The 19,137-nt window shown below is 40.2% G+C and overlaps 2 protein-coding genes across 2 annotated transcripts in view; one reads left to right on the forward strand and one right to left on the reverse strand.

Moving 5' to 3' along the window:
- Positions 1-9,196, reverse strand: part of LOC106878441 (C2 domain-containing protein 3) — a 12,084-nt gene extending 2,888 nt beyond the window's left edge. Inside the window, exons 1-8 of the mRNA XM_014927649.2 lie at positions 8,824-9,196; positions 7,408-7,603; positions 7,064-7,161; positions 5,501-5,609; positions 4,538-4,614; positions 4,018-4,142; positions 3,324-3,546; positions 916-1,087 (exon numbers count right to left, since the gene is read on the reverse strand). Of these exons, the coding sequence (XP_014783135.1) occupies positions 916-1,087; positions 3,324-3,546; positions 4,018-4,142; positions 4,538-4,614; positions 5,501-5,609; positions 7,064-7,161; positions 7,408-7,595 (992 nt within the window). The 5' untranslated portion in view covers positions 7,596-7,603; positions 8,824-9,196. The remainder of the gene's footprint in view (positions 1-915; positions 1,088-3,323; positions 3,547-4,017; positions 4,143-4,537; positions 4,615-5,500; positions 5,610-7,063; positions 7,162-7,407; positions 7,604-8,823) is intronic.
- A 1,062-nt stretch (positions 9,197-10,258) lies between these two features.
- On the forward strand, positions 10,259-16,705 carry LOC106878442 (mitochondrial import inner membrane translocase subunit Tim21). Its single transcript, XM_014927651.2, has 6 exons — positions 10,259-10,976; positions 11,826-11,888; positions 12,242-12,339; positions 13,930-14,003; positions 14,884-14,983; positions 16,207-16,705. The coding sequence occupies exons 1-6, from the start codon at positions 10,619-10,621 to the stop codon at positions 16,294-16,296; spliced, it is 783 nt and encodes a 260-aa protein (XP_014783137.2). The 5' UTR covers positions 10,259-10,618; the 3' UTR covers positions 16,297-16,705.
- The last annotated feature ends 2,432 nt before the right edge of the window (positions 16,706-19,137 follow it).

Genomic DNA, 19,137 nt, shown 5'->3' on the forward strand with positions numbered 1-19,137 from the left:
GTGTGTGTGTATGCTGAAATGAATTGATAGGTCCACATATAACATCCCAAGGGACATCTCATTTTTTTTCTCTGGTGAAATTATGCTCATGTCACAAAAATGCAAAATTTAATGTACAAATTTGTAATTAAATTATTGAGTGTTAATTAAAACGGCTGTAAGAAGTGAAGACGACCAATTTGTTAATAATAAACAATTATTAACTTCCTTTATCTCCATTTTCTTTTCTTCTTTTAACTATATATATAAATATAATTAGTTTTGGTCAAGTTGTGTGGTACTTGGGGTAGTGAAGCTTTGAGGTACTTGGGGTAGTGAAGCTTTGAGGTACTTGGGGTAGTGAAGCTTTGAGGTAGTTTTGGTGAAGCATTGTGAGGATAACTTTGAAGAAGGCTGTTGTATATAAAGGGGTTGGACAAAATAATGGAAACCCCTTCAAATTTCAAGCAAATTTATTTTAATATGGGGTAGGACCGCCTTCAGCAGTAATTACAGCTTGAATTCTATGAGGTATGGACTCATAGAAAGGCTGAATTGTTTCCAAAGGAATTTTTGTCCATTCTTCAGCTAAAACAGTCTCCAGTTCTTGTAGTGATGATGGTGGAGGATATTATTAGGTTAAAAAATAACTTCCTTAAATTATTAATTTCATAGAGTATTAAACCATTTTCTTTTGCTTATAAGATAAGTTACCATGTGGTTGGGAAGCAAGCTTCTTGCCACAAAGCCACTCCTGCACCTATGCTGACAATTCAGCCAACTCACAACCTTAGCCAAGCAATATATTTAACAGCATGAATTTCACTGATCCTCCAAAATAAAATTAAGCAAAAACAAGCAGCAAGAGAGAGAGAGACACACAGACAGACAAAATGGTTCTGTAAAACGAAATGTAGTCTCAGTTTACAAACTTACCTTGAGAGGTTTGATTTGCTGTTGAGGACTTGTCGTCTCTGGTTCCTTGAGGGTTCGTGAGCTAATGAATGGATCATCGTCTTACGAAGTTTGTGCCCTTTCTCCAGCAAGATGGAAATTATGTCCGTGTAACCAGGGTCCGCAGCATGATGGTCGTCCAGGATTGATGTCCCTTTGGGAGAAGAGGGTGGTGGTGATGAGGTGGGCGTGGGTTAGGGATGATTTTGTTTTTTTAGGGCAAGAAGGAAGCACAGGGTAGATAAGGAGAGTGGGTAGATGGGGGTAAAAGGAAAAGATAACTGTAGTTAGACATAAGAATAGAGGAATATGGTAAATGGGTATGGCTATCTTTAGTACAAGGTGGGGGGGGGTGTAGTTACTGGCATCCTCTACAGCCTCATTATCAACATGATCCTCATCATTGTTATCGTGAAAATCACTATTAATCATTAGTCACCAACATTACAATCATCGTCATCATCATCATCATCATCTTCATTGTCACACCATGCTCATCCCCACCAATTAAATCATTGCCATCATCATCATCATCATCACATCATACTCATCCCCATCCGCATCATCAAATAGTCATCGTCATTATATAATTAACATCATAATCTATATTATCATCATTGTCATCATCATCATCACCAATACAATCTTAGATACAGAACCCGGTTTCAGCCAGGTTGGTAATGAAAGGGTTAATTGCCTCCTCTTTCTAGCATATCATTTGTACTTTTCTGGCTGCTGACAATAGTGCTGCTACACCAGTCAATGGGTATGGCACCTTCCTATTGTTGGCACTCCGTCGCTTACGACGACGAGGGTCCCAGTTGATCCGATCAACGGAACAGCCTGCTGCTCCTGAAAATTAACGTGCAAGTGGTTGAGCACTCCACAGACACGTGTAACTCTTAACGTAGTTCTCGGGGGATATTCAGCGTGACACAGTGTGTGACAAGGCTGACCCTTTGAATTACAGGCACAACAGAAACAGGAAGAAAGAGTGAGAGAAAGTTGTGGTGGAAGAGTACAGCAGGGTTCGCCACCATCCCCTGCCGGAGCCTCGTGGAGCTTTTAGGTGTTTTCGCTCAATAAACACGCACAACGCCCAGTCTGTGAATCGAAACCGCGATCCTATGACCGTGAGTCCGCTGCCCTAACCACTGGGCCATTGCGCCTCCACACACCTTCTTGTACAACCTGATTATTATGCATGTGATTAGCCTCACACTTAGAGCTTGCATCATCACCAGTCTTGAATCATTGTCTGGCTCAGTACATCAATCTCCTGCAAACTGTTCAGAAACAGGCAACCAAATGAAAACCTGCCAACAGACAAATATCATACTCTGAAGTAAACGTCTTGCTTCCTTGGCCATGGACACATTAAACCTCCAACGTCTGACAACTGACTTGGTAGATACCCACAAGATTATCCACCATCTTTCCAACAACAACCTCAGGCATCTTTTTGAGTTGCATATGTCTAACACTGATGGACATACTCTTTACAATTTTACTTGTTTCAGTCATTTTTGACTGCGGCCATGCTGGAGCACCGCCTTTAGTCGAGAAAATCGACCCCCAGGACTTATTCTTTGTAAGCCTAGTACTTATTCTATCGGTCTCTTTTTGCCGAACCGCTAAGTTATGGGGACGTAAACACACCAGCATCGGTTGTCAAGCGATGTTGGGGGGACAAACACACACATATATATATATATATATATATATATATACATATGTATGACGGACTTCTTTCAGTTTCCGTCTACCAAATCCACTCACAAGGCTTTGGTCGGCCCGAGGCTATAGTATAGAATACACTTGCCCAATGTGCCACGCAGTGGGACTGAACCCAGAACCATGTGGTTGGTAAGCAAGCTACTTACCACACAGCCACTCCATGCTTACAAAATAAATTTTAAAAAAACAAAAACAACATGACACCCATGACTTTCGGAAACATTCTTTCATGCTCAGAGTTACTGAAGCATGGAATAAAGAACCTGCATCAGTTCTTGGTTGTTAAGACACTACATCCTTCAAAACTTCCAACAGTACACCTGATGCCTCCATCCCCCAATGTTTTCCTTTTTTAAAGACTCATTCACTGTTCACCTCCACAGCATCATTCTACGAACCGTTCATGCACTTTTGGCTACTGGGTTTTTCTGATGAGTTGTAGTGTGCCGAGCACTGTATACAATAAGTTCATCATTATCATTATACACCACTGTTTCCTGATGGACCAAGTGCCTTCCCTGTCAATCCAATTGACCTGGGGCTAAACAAGAAGCAATAGCAGTCCCCCTCACATCGTACGATTCCCTCCTTGCTATGCAATGACTATCTCACAACAAAAACTCTCTCTCTCTCTCTCTCTCAGTTATATTTACCAGGTTGTTGTGCAAGGTGGGGAGACGAAGTGGACTTTGTCTTCAGAATCGGGAAGTTTTGGGTGTGTACAACATCGCCAGCAGTGGTAATGGAAACGGTGGTACCGCATTCTTGGTATTGGGATCTAGAGGCAGCATCAATGCCCCTGGGCTGTAGGTCAAGGCCAGCTGTTACTTCAGATGTTCGAGGGAAGTTCCTGTTGTTGCTGAACACTGAAGAACTCTGAAGATAAGAGGAGAAGAGGTAACATATCAGTGTATGTGTGTGTGTATATATGTATATATCATCATCATCATCATCATTTAACGTCTACTTTCCATGCTAGCAGGGGTTGGACGATTTGACTGGGGACTGGCGAACCAGATGGCTGCACCAGGCTCCAATCTGATTTGGCAGAGTTTCTACAGCTGGATGCCCTTCCTAACGCCAACCACTCCGGGAGGGGAGTGTAGTGGGTGCTTTTATGTGCCACCGGCACGAAGGCCAGTCAGGTGGCACTGGCAACGGCCACACTCAAATGGTGTTTTTTATGTGCCACCTGCATAGGAGTCAGTCCAATGTTTTGTTCACATGCCACCGGCACAAGTGCCAGTAAGGCGAAGCTGGAAACAATTGCGCTCAAATGGTGCTTTTTACGTGCCACTGGCACGCAGAAGCATGGGGAGGAGAGAAAGAAATGCGAACCCAGCTTACCTCTCGTTCGGATGATGCTAACAAGTGTGATGGTGGATATGTGATATTGGTCAGTGCCACAGGTCCTGCAGGTTGAGGATCGACAATGTCTGGTGTTGGTACAAACCCAGTGCTGTCGTAAGATTCTGAAAAGGCAAACCTGAAACTGTATCTCCAGAAGTAAGTTATACTACATTATTGTAGGGAGGGCAATGGATGGTAAAACTGGTAGAAAAGCAGGATAGGGCGTGGGAGAAGTGGTAGAAAATAAAGACAGGAAATGGGAGAATTGGTAAAGAAGCAGGACAAGGGATAGGAGAAGTTATAGAGAAGCAAGACAAGGGATGGGGGAATTGGTAGAGAAGCAGGACAAGGGATGGGAGAATTGGTAGAGAAGCAGAATAGGGGATGGGGGAATTGGTAAAGAAGCAGGACAAGGGATGCTATTTCTGGAAGGTTGAATGACCAAGCAGAAGTTGTTTTGTTGGCCTGAAGGGAGATTAGATGAATGGATTTGTAGGTTATGAAGACTAAGACTTACCCATCAGTGGCTGCAGTTCAATAGAAACATGGAGTTCAGCTATTTTAACATCCTTCAATGATAAAACAGGATAAACACTGAAAAATAAACAGCAATTAGGTAATATTACTATGATGATGATGATGATGATGATGATGATAATGGTTTCAAACTTTGGCACAAGGCCAGCAATTTCAGGGAAGCTGGGGGTAAGTCGATTACAATGACCCCAGTGTTCAACTGGTACTTATTTTATTGACCCCAGTGGTGTGGTTTCAAAACCACACAGCCATGCTTGTGCCTTTATAGGATTGATATATTATGGTGAGGGCCATTTTGTCTTGACCTTTTGACCTTTGACTTGACTGACCTCATGTTTTTTTTTTTTAGTTTCTATGCAGCGAACTGGCAGAATCATCAATGCCTTGAACAAGATGCTTAGCAGCATTTCTTCTGATTCTTTATGTTCTGAGTTCAAATACCGCTGTGTGGTTTTGAAACCACACCACTGGGGTCAATAAAATAAGTACCAGTTGAACACTGGGGTCATTGTAATCGACTTACCCCCAGCTTCCCTGAAATTTCTGGCCTTGTGCCAAAGTTTGAAACCATTATCATCACAGTGGGATTGAACCCGGAACCCTATGTTTATCCCCTTGTGGGCAATGAAGAAATAAGAATCGTTAACACGCCGGGCGAAATGCTTGATGGTATTTCGTCTGCTACTACGTTCTGAGTTCAAATTCCGCCGAGGTCAACTTTGCCTTTCGTCCTTTCGGGATCGTTTAAATAAGTACCAGTTACGCACTGAGGTTGATGTAATCAACTTAATCCCTTTGTCTGTCCTTGTTTGTCCCCTCTATGTTTAGCCCCTTGTGGGCAATAAAGAAATAAGAAGTTCCGAAATGTGTTTACACATGTGTGTGAAAGTGTTTGTGTTGTGTCTTTTGACAGATTGGAAGAGATGTCTGGAAAGATACTCACTTCTCAAGAGTGTTTGACACTGTAAGCGAGGTGATGTTGGTCACCTCGGTATAGCCGACCACTTCCGAATTATCTTCATCCACAATGTCCAGCAGTAAAAGATTCATATCTGGAAACAGAAAGAGGAAGAGAACAAAGTAAAAAGAAGACCATCATTTAACATCGGTTTTCCATGCTGGCATGGGTTGGATGGTTTGACCAGAGCTGGTAAGGCCAGGGGCTGCAATAGGCTCCACTGTCATGGTCGCCATGACCGGATGCTTTTCCTAATGCCAACCACTCCATAGAGACTACTGGGTGCTTTTCATGTTACACCAGCATGAGTGCATTTTATGTGGAACCACCACCAGTGCTTTTCATGTGGCACCAGCATGAGTGCTTTTCATGTGGTACTAGCACAGATGCTTTTCATGTGGCACCAGCATGAGTGCTTTTCATGTGGTACTAGCACAGATGCTTTTCATGTGGTACCAGCACTGGTATCAATTCTGCTGTGGCAGACAAATCTTCTTCAAAATGCACTAGATAACATACACAATCCAACCCAATCCAATATTTGTGTATATATCTAAGGACTGAGATCATCATCATCATTGTTTAACGTCCGCTTTCCATGCTAGCATGGAAAGCGGATGTTAAACGATGATGATGATGATGGTGATCTCAGTCCTTAGATATATACACAAATATTGGATTGGATTGGATTGGATTGTGTATGTTGAGTCTACTGCAGAACGAAGGCTTCAGCATGTTCTCTACACCAACCTCAGTCCAATGTGAAGGCCATGAATTTGAGCTTGAGGTCATTTTGAGCTTGAGGTCATTTTAAGCTTGAGCTCAAACCAGTTTGATGAGACAACTCTGCTACATTGGTTTAACATGGCTTCACAAAGGGATGCAGTTTTTGGGTTTTTTTTTAATAATATTCATACCCCAGGAGTAGTTAAGTCAATTACATTGGCCCCTGTGTTCAACTGATACTTACTTTACCAACCCTGAATGGATGAGAAGCAATGTTGGCTTCAGTAGAATTTGAACTCAGAATGTAAAGATAGATGAAATGCTTCTAAGCATTTTACCGAATGTGCTAACAATTCTGCCAGCTCATCACTCTACACACACACATAGACACACACACACATACACACACACACACACACACATATATATATATATATATATACAAACACATACACACACATATATATATATATACAAACATATACACACACACATATATATATATATATACACACACACACACAGTGGACTTCTATTGGATCAGGGTTTAGCTGCGGTTAAAGAACAACTAGATAATGTAGTCCTAGATACATTGTACCTGGATATAAGATGGGATGGTCAGGACTGGAACATCTGTGATCATAGGTCTACTGGACATGGCTTGATTGAGGGTTAAACAAAAACAAGAACAACAACAAGTATATGTTCTCAATTCTATTATCCCAGTCAGCTGTGACCCAACTAATTATTGCACTTCAAAAAGGTTCATTATCCACAAGTATTGATCAAATAACAACATTGATAGAAGAAGGTTGAAATTACCATTTAGATATGATGCAAACTGCTTTGGTCCTGACCGTATTGGGTACCTCGCTGTGGTTTTCAGTCTGGTCTTGATGGGATTAGATACATCTAAGGGCCTGCAAAATTGAATAATAAACAATATATCCCTTGTGTTATATTTGTTCCAGCTGAGTGGCACATGCAATCCTTTGTAACCATTACCATTTTAAATGTAGTGACATAAGATCAACTCCTCCAATTCCCCCTCCCCTCTCAAAAATTCCTTGTCTTGCAAGTTACTCAGTGACCCTGCTGGTGCTACTGTCATATAAAAAAAACATCCAGTCCACATTGTGAAGTGGTTGGCATTTGGAAGGACATACCTGAAATTTGTGCCAGAACCAATCTCACCCCACCAGGTGAGGTGGACGAGGGTCCTGGCAGGGTGATCTGGCACCAACCATTCAATCCTGGGTATGCACAAACAAAGGAAACATCGGAGATGGCCCTCAACTTGGGGTGGAAGGGCTGTACTGACGGGAACATGACAGCTGAGTGATGTCCCTGACATTGGCAGATCTGAAAAATACAGAAATATAATATAACAATAATAGTACAACCCTGATGATGAACAGGAGTAGTGAGGGAGCAACATAGCCATGTGTTAAGGAGTGGGACAAAACCTCCATGTTTCCAGAGGTGAATTATTCAAACCCCAAAGAATTCCTCTCAACACATGGCTCTGATGCAATGCCAGGAACAATTTTTGCCAAATAAATTGACCCCAGTACTCGTTTTAATTTGAAGCCTAGTATTTATTTTATCAGTCACTTTTGCTGAATCGCTAAGGTATGGGGATGTAAACACACCAGCACTGGTTGTGAAGTGGTGGTGGTGGTGGTGGAGGAGTCAATCACAGGCACAAAAGACACACACATACACATATATGACAGGCTTCTTTCAGTTTCTGTCTACCAAATCTACTCACAAGGCCTTGGTCGACCTGAGGCTATAGTAGACGAACATTTGCTCAAGGCGTCATGCTGTGGGACTGAACCTGGAATCATGTGGTGTTCGGCAAACTTCTTACCACACAACCCCAGAATTCAGAAACAGACACTGGAACACACGAACATGGATAGGGCATAGCTATATAAGTGTGCTCTCCACCACCTGAATTCGTCTCCTCATGACTTAAATGCTTGCTTTTTAATGAAATTTTCTACAAATATTCTTCAGAGTGTGTAAATAATTATAACGGAATATGAAAAATGGGAAGCAAAATGGTGAACACGTACACACACGCACAATCTGATACACATAATTTTTTTTTCAAATTTCAAGTTTTATTTTGTGTATATATATGTGATGTGTGTCAGTCTGTACGTGTGCGTACCCACCAATTTTTTCATTTTCACATCATATACCAATATAATTGTAATCTACACTATCTGAAAAGCAGTTGAAGAAACTTTCATTAAAAGATATCCGTTTTTTCCCCAAAAGTTATGAGGAAACAAAATCTAGGAGGGGGAAACACACTTGCGTCGATATAGAACACGCCAACATTATCACAGTAGCACACTGTAACTTCCAAGAATATACACAAACGCAGATCACACTAATAAAATACATACACACTAAGTTTAAGACACCAACATACTGAGATCGAGCAGAACACACCAACAGACTGAGATCGAGCAGAACACAGCAACAAACATATATACAAACGGACAATACAATTTCGCAAGGTAAACTTTCAAACGAAAGTAAGTACGATATTTTCAAAGAGATCCTACCTTCAACCAATTTTTTTTAATAATAAAGGACAGATGCTGTTTTGTGTCACTCAGCCATATTACTGACACACAAGCGATATAAAGAAGTCAAAGAAAACAAACTGGAGGTTGACGACATGAACGGACAAGTTACGCGCCATCTGACATAGCAACGTAAACTTCCGTTAAGCAGCAGGAGCGGGCGGCCGGAGAATCTATATACGCGGTGGGACCTTAGTAATTCTTCGATAAGTGGAATTGTTCCTTGGTTACCGATTTATTGATCTACGGTGTAACCTGCTGAGTATTCCACAGGGACTTGCTGCTAATTTTTGAGGCTTAAAATAGGTTTAATCAGTGGTTCCAGAGCATACTAATGCATGACTAGCAAATCTGTAATTTTTATCCATTCATTAAACGTAGACATGGAAAAAGAGGAACAATTGATCGCACACCACAAGATTTAACGGAACCTATTAAATCAAGCCAACATTACCACGGGCGATGGCGAGGATACGCAGACGACACTTTTGTTGTGGCAGTTACATTTGTTGTCTGCTGTATAAGCCTGTATAGACTTAGGGAGCCGAAGTGGGGGATCATGGGCTGCCCTGGCAGCACGCACTCTTGCTAAATCACCGCTGAGAATATGATAAGGGCCTTTAAATATAAGTGCGGTACATGTGTTTCTTTATTACCAACAAAGAGGGGACAATACAAATACATGTGGGGGACACATAACACGAAAACATAAATAAAGATTAAACGTATGATAATATGAAAATGTGCTTCCCGCACCTCAAGTGTGCGTACGTACGGTGTTACTCAGTTTTATTTCAAGATTTCTTGCTAATAGAGAAAGAGCTAGTTTCTAACTTAGGTCCAAGGTTCCTTCATTGGAATTTCAACATCAACAGTATTTGTGCATGTTTGTGTGTATATACGCAGTATTTGGAGTCAGTACATGGGCAGATGTGTATGTTTTGTTTTATAAACGTATTCTCGTCCATATAGCTGCATGTCTATATATGCGAATATAGATTTAAATTCCAGACTTCTGGAGCGTTTTACAAATCTTTACATTTCCATTGATGACTCGAATATGTAATCTTCTAATTAGCATTCTCCTTTCTGCTTTTGAGAAGCCTGATTTCTCAAGATCGATACTTAGGCAGTGTATTATATATCCCAGTGCTCCAGTAATTCAAGTATATAGCTGTACTTGTTATCCAGGTGGAATAACTTCAAATTTATCTATGGTATGTATGTTGGTAAAAACAAAAGTCGGTTGATATAAGTAAAATAAAGTATGTTGCGTGGAAAGAGTTGATTTATTATATATTAAGCTGATGGGAATGGTGTATAAAAAAATAGATTCCAGAAGACAAAGAATATCAAATTCCTTCTAATTTTGGCACAAGGCCAGCAATTTAAGCAGAGGTGAGAAAGTGGATTACATTAACCTCAGTACTTGTCTGGTACTTATTTTATCGACCCTGAAAGGATGAAAGTCAAAACTGACTTCAGCGGAATTTGAAGTCTGAAAAGAGAGTCGAAAGAAATGCCTCTAAGCATTTTATCCTACGTGGTAACAGTTCTGCTAGTTGTTTGCCTGACAATGTACAATAAATAGTTTTCTTTTGAAGTCGTTCCAGAATCGGATTACATTTCTAATTTTACAACAACTCCAATTTTATATGCGACGGGAGATAATTCTCAAAGCAATGTGATAGCTGGAAAGGTTAAATAGAGGAACACAGGCCACATTTATAATAAATGTATACATAATATTAAAAAGTACTTGAACTTTGTAAAGATGATTAAAATTGGTTATTTATTCCAGATGCATCACTGTAACAGGCCGACGTCTTTATTACTATTATTATTAAACAGAAGTAATTTCAAACCCACCCTGACACATAGTAACTGTTTGTTGGCCGTCCCTAACCTAAAACCAGTCTTTCCACTTATTCGGACGTCCCGACTGCACTCCGCCTGTTCCAACATTAACAAAGACAGCCGAATACTAAGAACAGCTGCATCGAAATGCACCAATGTAAATATCAGATTTGCATCGGAGAAAAAACAGACAGACAGCGAGGACCCTGGCGAAAAAAAGGAGTTGATGGAGGCATGGAAAAGCCCTTACGAAGGTTTAAACTTAGGCGAAAAAGGTCAGTTAAATTTCCCCTTTTCATAGCCATTAGGGTCTTCTTTTTTATGGTTTAGCCAGAAGCGGAAGATCTTTACAATTACTTTGAAACTAGTGAGAGAAAGGGAAGCAGCTGTCCTCAGATCAAAATTAAACTTTGCTTAAGGAGCGTATGGGCCAGGTGATGTTAAACGGATCGACGGATTAAGTCCACCACCCAAAACTACGACAGTCCTTCCGACAGGTTTACACAGTTATCGTTAACTAAATTTCGTGCCTGAATTGTTGCTCTGTTTAGTCCCGATCCAGGATTGATCAAGCTGGTCTACGATCAAATGTGTTCCAACAATATCTTATTCTTTATATGTATCAAAAGTTTTCGTGATGGAACGTGTCCCTTTTTAAGGCAGTAGGATATTATTTGAGAGAGATCAGGCTGTTGTTTCTCGTGAATCGAGCAACTAGAAGTTCTTGCCCAGCCTTTTCTTGTTTTCTTCTGGTGTTATTCATTGCAGTTTCGGCATGTCGAGTTATTTGACACAACAATGCTCTATAATACAAACAATGGATTATAAAAACTGTTGTAATTTAATCATCCATAGTCTGATGTGATATTTCGGAATAAAAATTCCTTCTTCAGATATCCTTAGGAATTGATGAAGTCACCACTATAATCGGTTGTTCCAAGCACCATCTTAATATCCTAATATATATTCGTTATTTTACTAAACTCCTCCAAAACCTTGATTATTTTCAAAATTAATTCAAATTATCAAGCAGAGTGTTTCAGTATAAATACAACTTAACAATGATGCAGAAGACATGTCTGTTAATTCTTATACGTTTTCCTATTTTGGTATTTTATTTCTAGTGAAAGAAGCTAGTAAGGATGTGACATATACAGGTGTTATAATTGTTGGAGTTGGTATCACAGGTAAGTGTTTTGAAGCAAATATTTTCATCATCATTATATATATATATATATCATCGTCTTTTAACATCCATTTTCCATACTGGGTTGGACGATTTGACAGGAGGTGGCAAACTGGAATGCTGCACCAGGCTCCAGTTGTCTGTTTTGGCTTGGCTTCTATAGCTAGATGCCTTTCCTAACCCTAACCACTTTACAGTGCATGCTCTGTGCTTTTACATGGCACCAACATGAGTACTTTCAAATGGTACCGTTACAGGATTCTTGCCAACCACTTACAGTATGTGCTAGGTGCTTTAATGCAGCACCGGCATGGGTTGTGCTGCTAACTGACCATTCTTTCTCTTCTCTTTCAGCTATCATGTTTTATGCCATTGCTAAAGAACTGTTGTCCAAAGAGAGTCCAAATGCTGTGTTCGGAGAAGCCTTCAAGAGATGCAAAAATGATCCTGAGGTAACTACATAACTGTTTTGTTTTTTTTTTTGTAATTAATTTGTTTAATCATGGGAATAGGTGGCCTAATTGGTCAGGGTGTGGGACTCCTGATTGTGAAATTGGGGATTCAGTTCCTGGACAGGTGACAAGTCGGATGACAGGTAAGTTCACTGCCATCGATTCATCACGAGGAAAGTTTACCAAGAAAATATATCCATAGTATTTCACCATTAATTGTTAAAAACTATTTTATTGCCGAAAAACAGTGAATCGATGAAGGTGAACTTCCCTTCAGTGAAGTGATGACAATGAACTTTTCCTTTCGGGGAATTGATGACAGTGAACTTTGCCTGCTTCAAATTGATGACGGTGAACTTACCAGACATGGACAAGTTGTGTTCTTGAGCAAAACGCTTCATTCCATGTTGCTCCAGTCCAATCAGCTCACAAAAATGAGTAATCCTGCGACAGACCACCATCCTGTCCAGGAGTCAAATATACAGACCACAGAAGCTGGGAAACTGACCCTTATGTGTTCGTAGGGATCAAGAAGGATTCTTTTATCCTTTTAATTTGTTTAATCCATTATTTTTACCTTTTTGCTTGCTTTAGTCATCAGGCTGTGGCCATGCTGGGGCACCCATCTTGATAAAGGATCTAGTCCAGTGATTCTCAACCATTTTCTTACCTGTGGGGCCCCTTTGATTTCTGTTTTACTCTGCTGGACCCCTACAGCCATTCAGTGTTTAAAAATGTCCTATTTTTATAATGAAATATTAGGAATTGTATAAAAAAAAATTTTGTGTATTGTTGATGGATTTCCAATTTATTGCAGGTAAATTTTAAATGCAAAATCTTCTGTGGACTCTGGTTAAAAACCAGTGGTCTAACCAAAGAAATCAACTCTAGTTTTTATTTTATGGTTGTATGGTAGTAGGTGGTGTGGAGGTGCAATGGCCCAGTGGTTAGGGCAGCGGACTCGTGGTCATAGGATCGCGGTTTCGATTCCCAGACCGGGCGTTGTGAGTGTTTATTGAGCGAAAAACACCTAAAAGCTCCACGAGGCTCCGGCAGGGGATGGTGGTGAACCCTGCTGTACTCTTCCACCACAACTTTCTCTCACTCTTACGTCCTGTTTCTGTTGTACCTGTAATTCAAAGGGTCAGCCTTGTCACGTTGAATATCCCCGAGAACTACGTTAAGGGGTACACGTGTCTGTGGAGTGCTCAGCCACTCGCACGTTAATTTCACGAGCAGGCTGTTCCGTTGATCGGATCAACTGGAACCCTCGATGTTGTAAGCGACAGAGTGCCAACAACAACGTTAGTAGGTGGTGGTGGTCAGGGTGGAGGTGGTGATGGTGATGTTTGTGTTGGTAGCAGTGGTGGTGATGGTGACAGCAGAGGGTGGTTGTGTTGATAGTGATGGTAGGAGTGGAGGTGGTGATTGTAGAGGTTCTATTTGTGGAAGCGGTGGTGGTAGCAGCACAGGTGCCAGTTATTATTGTTGTTGTGGTGGTGGTGGTGGTGGTGATAGGGTGGAGGTTGTGGTACAGTAAAAGCGAATTGGTGATTGATTATATTAAATTTGTGTTAAAAATTTTTCCAGGTGCAGCAACTGTTGGGTGAACCAATCAAAGCATACGGAGAGGAATCGGGCCGACGCAGAAGACGCCATGTGAGGTGAGTGACCCTGCTGTCAGTTGGATTTGAAACTGGTCAAATGCCTCATTTTCATAATGTCCTCAACTCAACAGGTTTTATTTCATGGAGCCTGGTGTTGCCATCCGGTTTCACCAGTCCTCAGTCAAATCGTCCAACCCATGCTAGCATGGAAAGCGGACGTTAAATGATGATGATGATACAAGCTGGCAGAACTGATAGCACAACGAATTTGCTTAGCAGCATTTCATCTGTCTTTATGTTCTGTGTTCAAATCCTGCAGAGGTTGCCCGAGTCTTTCGTCCTTTCAGGGTCGATGTGATCAACTTAGTCTTTATGGTTCTGCGTTCAAATTCCACTGAGGTCCACTTAGTCTTTTGTACTTTCAGGATCAATAAAGTACGTACCAGTTGAGTACTGGGGGGTTGATGTAATTAACTTAGCCCCCCCCTCCCTGAAACTGCTGGCATTGTGCCAATATCTGAAATCAATATACTTTCTTTCTTTTTTTTTTTTGTGGAAACTTTTTTCAGCATCAGTAACTGAGATTCCCATGATGTGATTGTTTAACACAGAATACCATTGTAGGGTAGGTGTGAGAGCCTGGACCTGGTCAGTTTGAACAAAAAACAGATGAAATATTTTGGCCAGTTTAACTGCTAAAGGGTTAATATATCCCAACCCAAGGCTGTGGCCATGCTGGAGCTCAACCATTAGAATAATTACCAATGAAGATGAGATATACCTAGTCTTTGGCCTCTTTTCAAGTTAGATATCATTCCTTGCTCCTCTCCGTCTTCCATTTTGCCCAGGTCTGTCTCGTAGCTTTTATGCCGCTGTCCCATAGCATTTTTCAGTCTGTGCATAAGTCTTTATTTGTTTTCTTATTTTCTTTATTCAGTCATGCAGAATTTAAAGTCGGTGATGCGAAACACTTACGACTGAGGTTTTATATTGAAGGTCCGTACAGGAAAGCTACAGTCAACTTGGAGAAGAAACAGGTAAGAGAAAAAAAAAAAAAAAGGGATTTTTACATTGTGGGCATCGGGGTTTGCAGAATCAGTGGAGCATCAAATAAAATGTCGGTCTTGCAGTGTTCAGAGACCTGTCTTCCAAAATTGAACGTACAGATTAGGGCTTTATTTTAGCAATCCCAGAATGATAATGATGGTGATGATGATGATGATAATAATAATAGTTTCAAATTTTGCCACAAGGGCAGCAATTTGTGAGGAGAGATGAGTCAATTGCATTCGGCCTCCAATGTTCAACTGGTACTTATTTTATCGACCCCCGAGAGGATGAAAGGCAAAGTTGACCTCAGCTGAATTTGAACTCAGAACATAACAATGAGCGAAATACTGCTAAACCTTCTGTCCACTGCACTGACTATTCTTCCAGCTCACTGCCTTAATAGAAGTAATAATAATAATAATAATCCTTTCTACTATAGGCACAAGGCCTGGAATTTGAGGGGAGGGGAGATAGTCAATTACGTCGACCCCAGTACTTGGCTGGTACTTAATTTATTAACCCCAAAAGGATGAAAGCAATGGGTGAAATACCACGAAGCATTTCATCTAGTGCATTAATGATTCTTCCAGCTCACCACCTCAATAATAATAATAATAATCTTTTCTACTAAAAGCACAAAGCCTGAAATTTGGTGGGGACAGGGCTAGTTGATTAGATCGACCCCAGTACATAACTGGTACTTAATTTATCGACCTGGAAAGGATGAAAGGCAAAGCCGACCTCGGCGGAATTTGAACTCAGAAAGCAACGGCAGAGGAAATACCACTAAGCAATTCGCCCAGCATGCTACTGACTCTGCCAGCTCACTGCCTTTAATAATGATAACAATAATAATAATAATAATAATAATAATAGTAATAGTAATAATAATGATAATGATAATGATAATGATGATAATAATAATAATAATAATAATAATAATAATAATAATAATAATAATAAATCAAGCTGGCTGAATTGTTAGCACACCAGGCTAAATGCTAAGTGGCATTTCGTCCATCTATATGTTCCGAGTTCAAATTCTGCCAAGGTCGACTTTGCCTTTCGTCCCTTCAGGGTCGATAAATTAAGTACCAGTGGAACACTGAGGGTTGATGTAATCGACTTACCCGCTCCCACAAAATTGCTGGCCTTTTGCCGAAATTTTAAATCATTATTATTGTTATTATTATTTATTTATTTATTTCAGAATGAAAATGGCAAATATGAATATCGCTATCTGTTTGTCCAGTGTGACTCGTACCCCAACCAAGTCGTGATTCTTGAAGACAACCGATAAACGAGCTTGCTTAGACGGCAGAAAGATTGCGATGATAGAGGTGGGCATGTTAAAAGAAAAATAATTAAAACAAACATATAAATGAATTTTATAATATTGATTTAGCTGCTAGTTGACGTGGCTTACCCCTCTCATTAGCAATGTATTCATAATTCTGACAGTAAAAAGAAAAAAAATTTTTCTGGTTTTTAAAATAAAATTTTTTTTTTTTTTTTTTTTAAATACATTACTTTACCAAAAATGCAGTTAAATAAAAGGGGGAGTAGATCTAATCAGACATTTAATTACTGCCAGAAATGTGGCCCCAAAAAATTAAAAAGATATACTATTGAACAATGAAATACAAAAACACTGCTAATACATAATGAAATAAATGGTTTTTTTTTAAATAAAATATATATAAAATATATGTGGTGTTAGTGAAAGAAATCTAAATGTTTTTTGCAATACATACGAAGGGTCTAGTGGATTACATCGACCCCAGTGTTTCACTGGTACATAATTTATAGACCCTGAAAGGCTGAAAGGCAAAGTCGACCTTGGTGGAATTTGAACTCGAAATGCTGCGACGGGCAAAATACTGCTAACGATTCTGCCAGCTAGGTGAATAATTTATCTATATAATATTATTTATAATAATAATAATGGCTGACAATAATAATAATAATAATAATAATTTATTTTGGAAATGAATATATAAAAGGAGACTCCAAGGAATGTAAATATATATATATATATATATAATGTATATATATATTTATATATATATAAACACATACACACAGACATATAGTTATGTATACATACATACATTATATAGTTAATTGCATATTGATCGCTTTTTTTGTCCCGATTTCATTAACTACTCCGAAGGAGACTGTACGACAATCAGGAGGTAGTCTTTATCTGCAATAAAGAGAGAAAGAAATTATGATGATGATGATGATGATAACAATAGTAACAACAACAACAATGATAATTATGCTTTCTTGTCAACCACAAAGGGTTGGTGAAAAGATTAAGGATGGCACGGGGTGGGGGTTAGACTAAAAAAACATGTTTAGAAGAGGAATAACCCCCGCCGCCACCACCGAAAAAAAAAAAAAAAAAATTTCCCCCAGAGTGAGGAGACCTTTGAGGGCTACATGTGGAAACACCAGTCACCCCTCAGCTTTGCAATCACTACAGCAAGTACTATCTCCCAGCCGTACTTCTCTAATTCATAGGTACATGTAGGGAAGCAGCTTATAAGAGAAACTGGCTAGCCCATTTAAGGTGGTGCTCCAGCATGGCTGCAGTCAAATGACTGAAACAAGTAAAAGAATTAAATGGTATTATCCAATTGGTATAGAGCAGACATTAGTGATATCAAGAGATATCAGTGGAGGTTTATAAGCCTTAAAAATTCACTCAGACACTGCCTATGAGTATAGCATAGTGAATAAAGACACTAGTCAGTGCAGTGCAGTTACTTAGAACCTCTTAAGTTCAATCCCAGACAAGATATTAATCTGAATCAGATGTCTAAAGAAGGGTACAACTGCCAAAATGCGAAAGCAACAATCAAGATGAGGATACCACTACGACTAATACAGAATATAAAACTCAAAAATACTGAACTGTATTCATCATCATCATCATCATCATCGTCATTTAACGTCTGCCTTCCATGCTGGCATGGGTTGGATGGTTTGACAGGAGCCGGCCAGGCAGAAGACTACACCAGGCTACAGTGTCTGTTTTAACAGGGGTTTTTTTTATGGTTGGATGCCCTTCCTAACAGCAACCACCCCGCAGAGCGGACTGAGTGCCTTTTTACATGGCGCCAGCACAGGTGAGGTCAGTTTTAGCATGGTTTTTACAGCTGGATGCCCTTCCAAATAAATGCCAACCCCTTCACAGTGTGGACTGGATGCTTTTTACATGGCACCAGCACGGGCAGGGTCAGCAAGTAACTTGCAAGACAAGGAATTTTGTGAGGGGAGGGGCCATAGGAGGTGGGCATCTTGTGTCAGATGATGAAAGGTTATTGTCAACTGGAATCGGTTTACTGGCGCTAAACAGACTTCCAGAATAATCACTGACAAGAGGACAGCAATAATTACAATGATCTTAATAAGGATACGACAATGGTAATATGATAGATTACTATGATGATAATGCTGATGATTACCACAGCAGTGGTGAAGAATAAAGAAGTGTATGTGTTTACCTGGTGCTACCATTATTTCATGTTTCTTCGATCTGATCCTGAGGAAGGTCAAATCATTTGAAGGGTCAATGTCACGGACAGTACTCCTGGCCTTCGATGTCAGCTCCAGAATGAGACCTGCATACTGTACAGTGGTTGAATTGTCCATTGTTGTCCGAATTGGGATACCTGATGGTCAGCAAGAAGCATCAGTAGGATGGTAAGACCAGCAACAGTAGCAGAGGTAGTGGTGGTGGTACCGGTGGTGGCAATGTAGAGTAATTATGAAAGAAAAAGAAAGCAGGAATGAAAGGAGGCAGTTTAGTCAAAGAATTTATAACATTTTAAAATGTTTTAGGCACATGGCTGTGAGGTAAGAAGCTTTTGCTTCCCAACTACATGGTACCGGATTCAGTCCCACTGCATGGCACCTTGGGCTAGTGTCTTCTGCTATGGACTCAGGCTGACCAAAGCCTTGTGAGTGGATTTGATACACAGAAACTGAACAAATACCATATAGTGTGTGTATACCATTCTTCTACTTCCTCCCTCTCTTTCTCCCTCTACCACTCTCTCTCTTCCCTTTACACCGGCATGGTCACATGCTTCCGGTCAATAATCCTTTCCTTCCTTGGCTTTCGCTAAGTAAC

The sequence above is a fragment of the Octopus bimaculoides genome, chromosome 30 (assembly GCF_001194135.2).
Source record: "Octopus bimaculoides isolate UCB-OBI-ISO-001 chromosome 30, ASM119413v2, whole genome shotgun sequence".
Classification (NCBI taxonomy): Eukaryota; Metazoa; Mollusca; class Cephalopoda; order Octopoda; family Octopodidae; genus Octopus; species Octopus bimaculoides.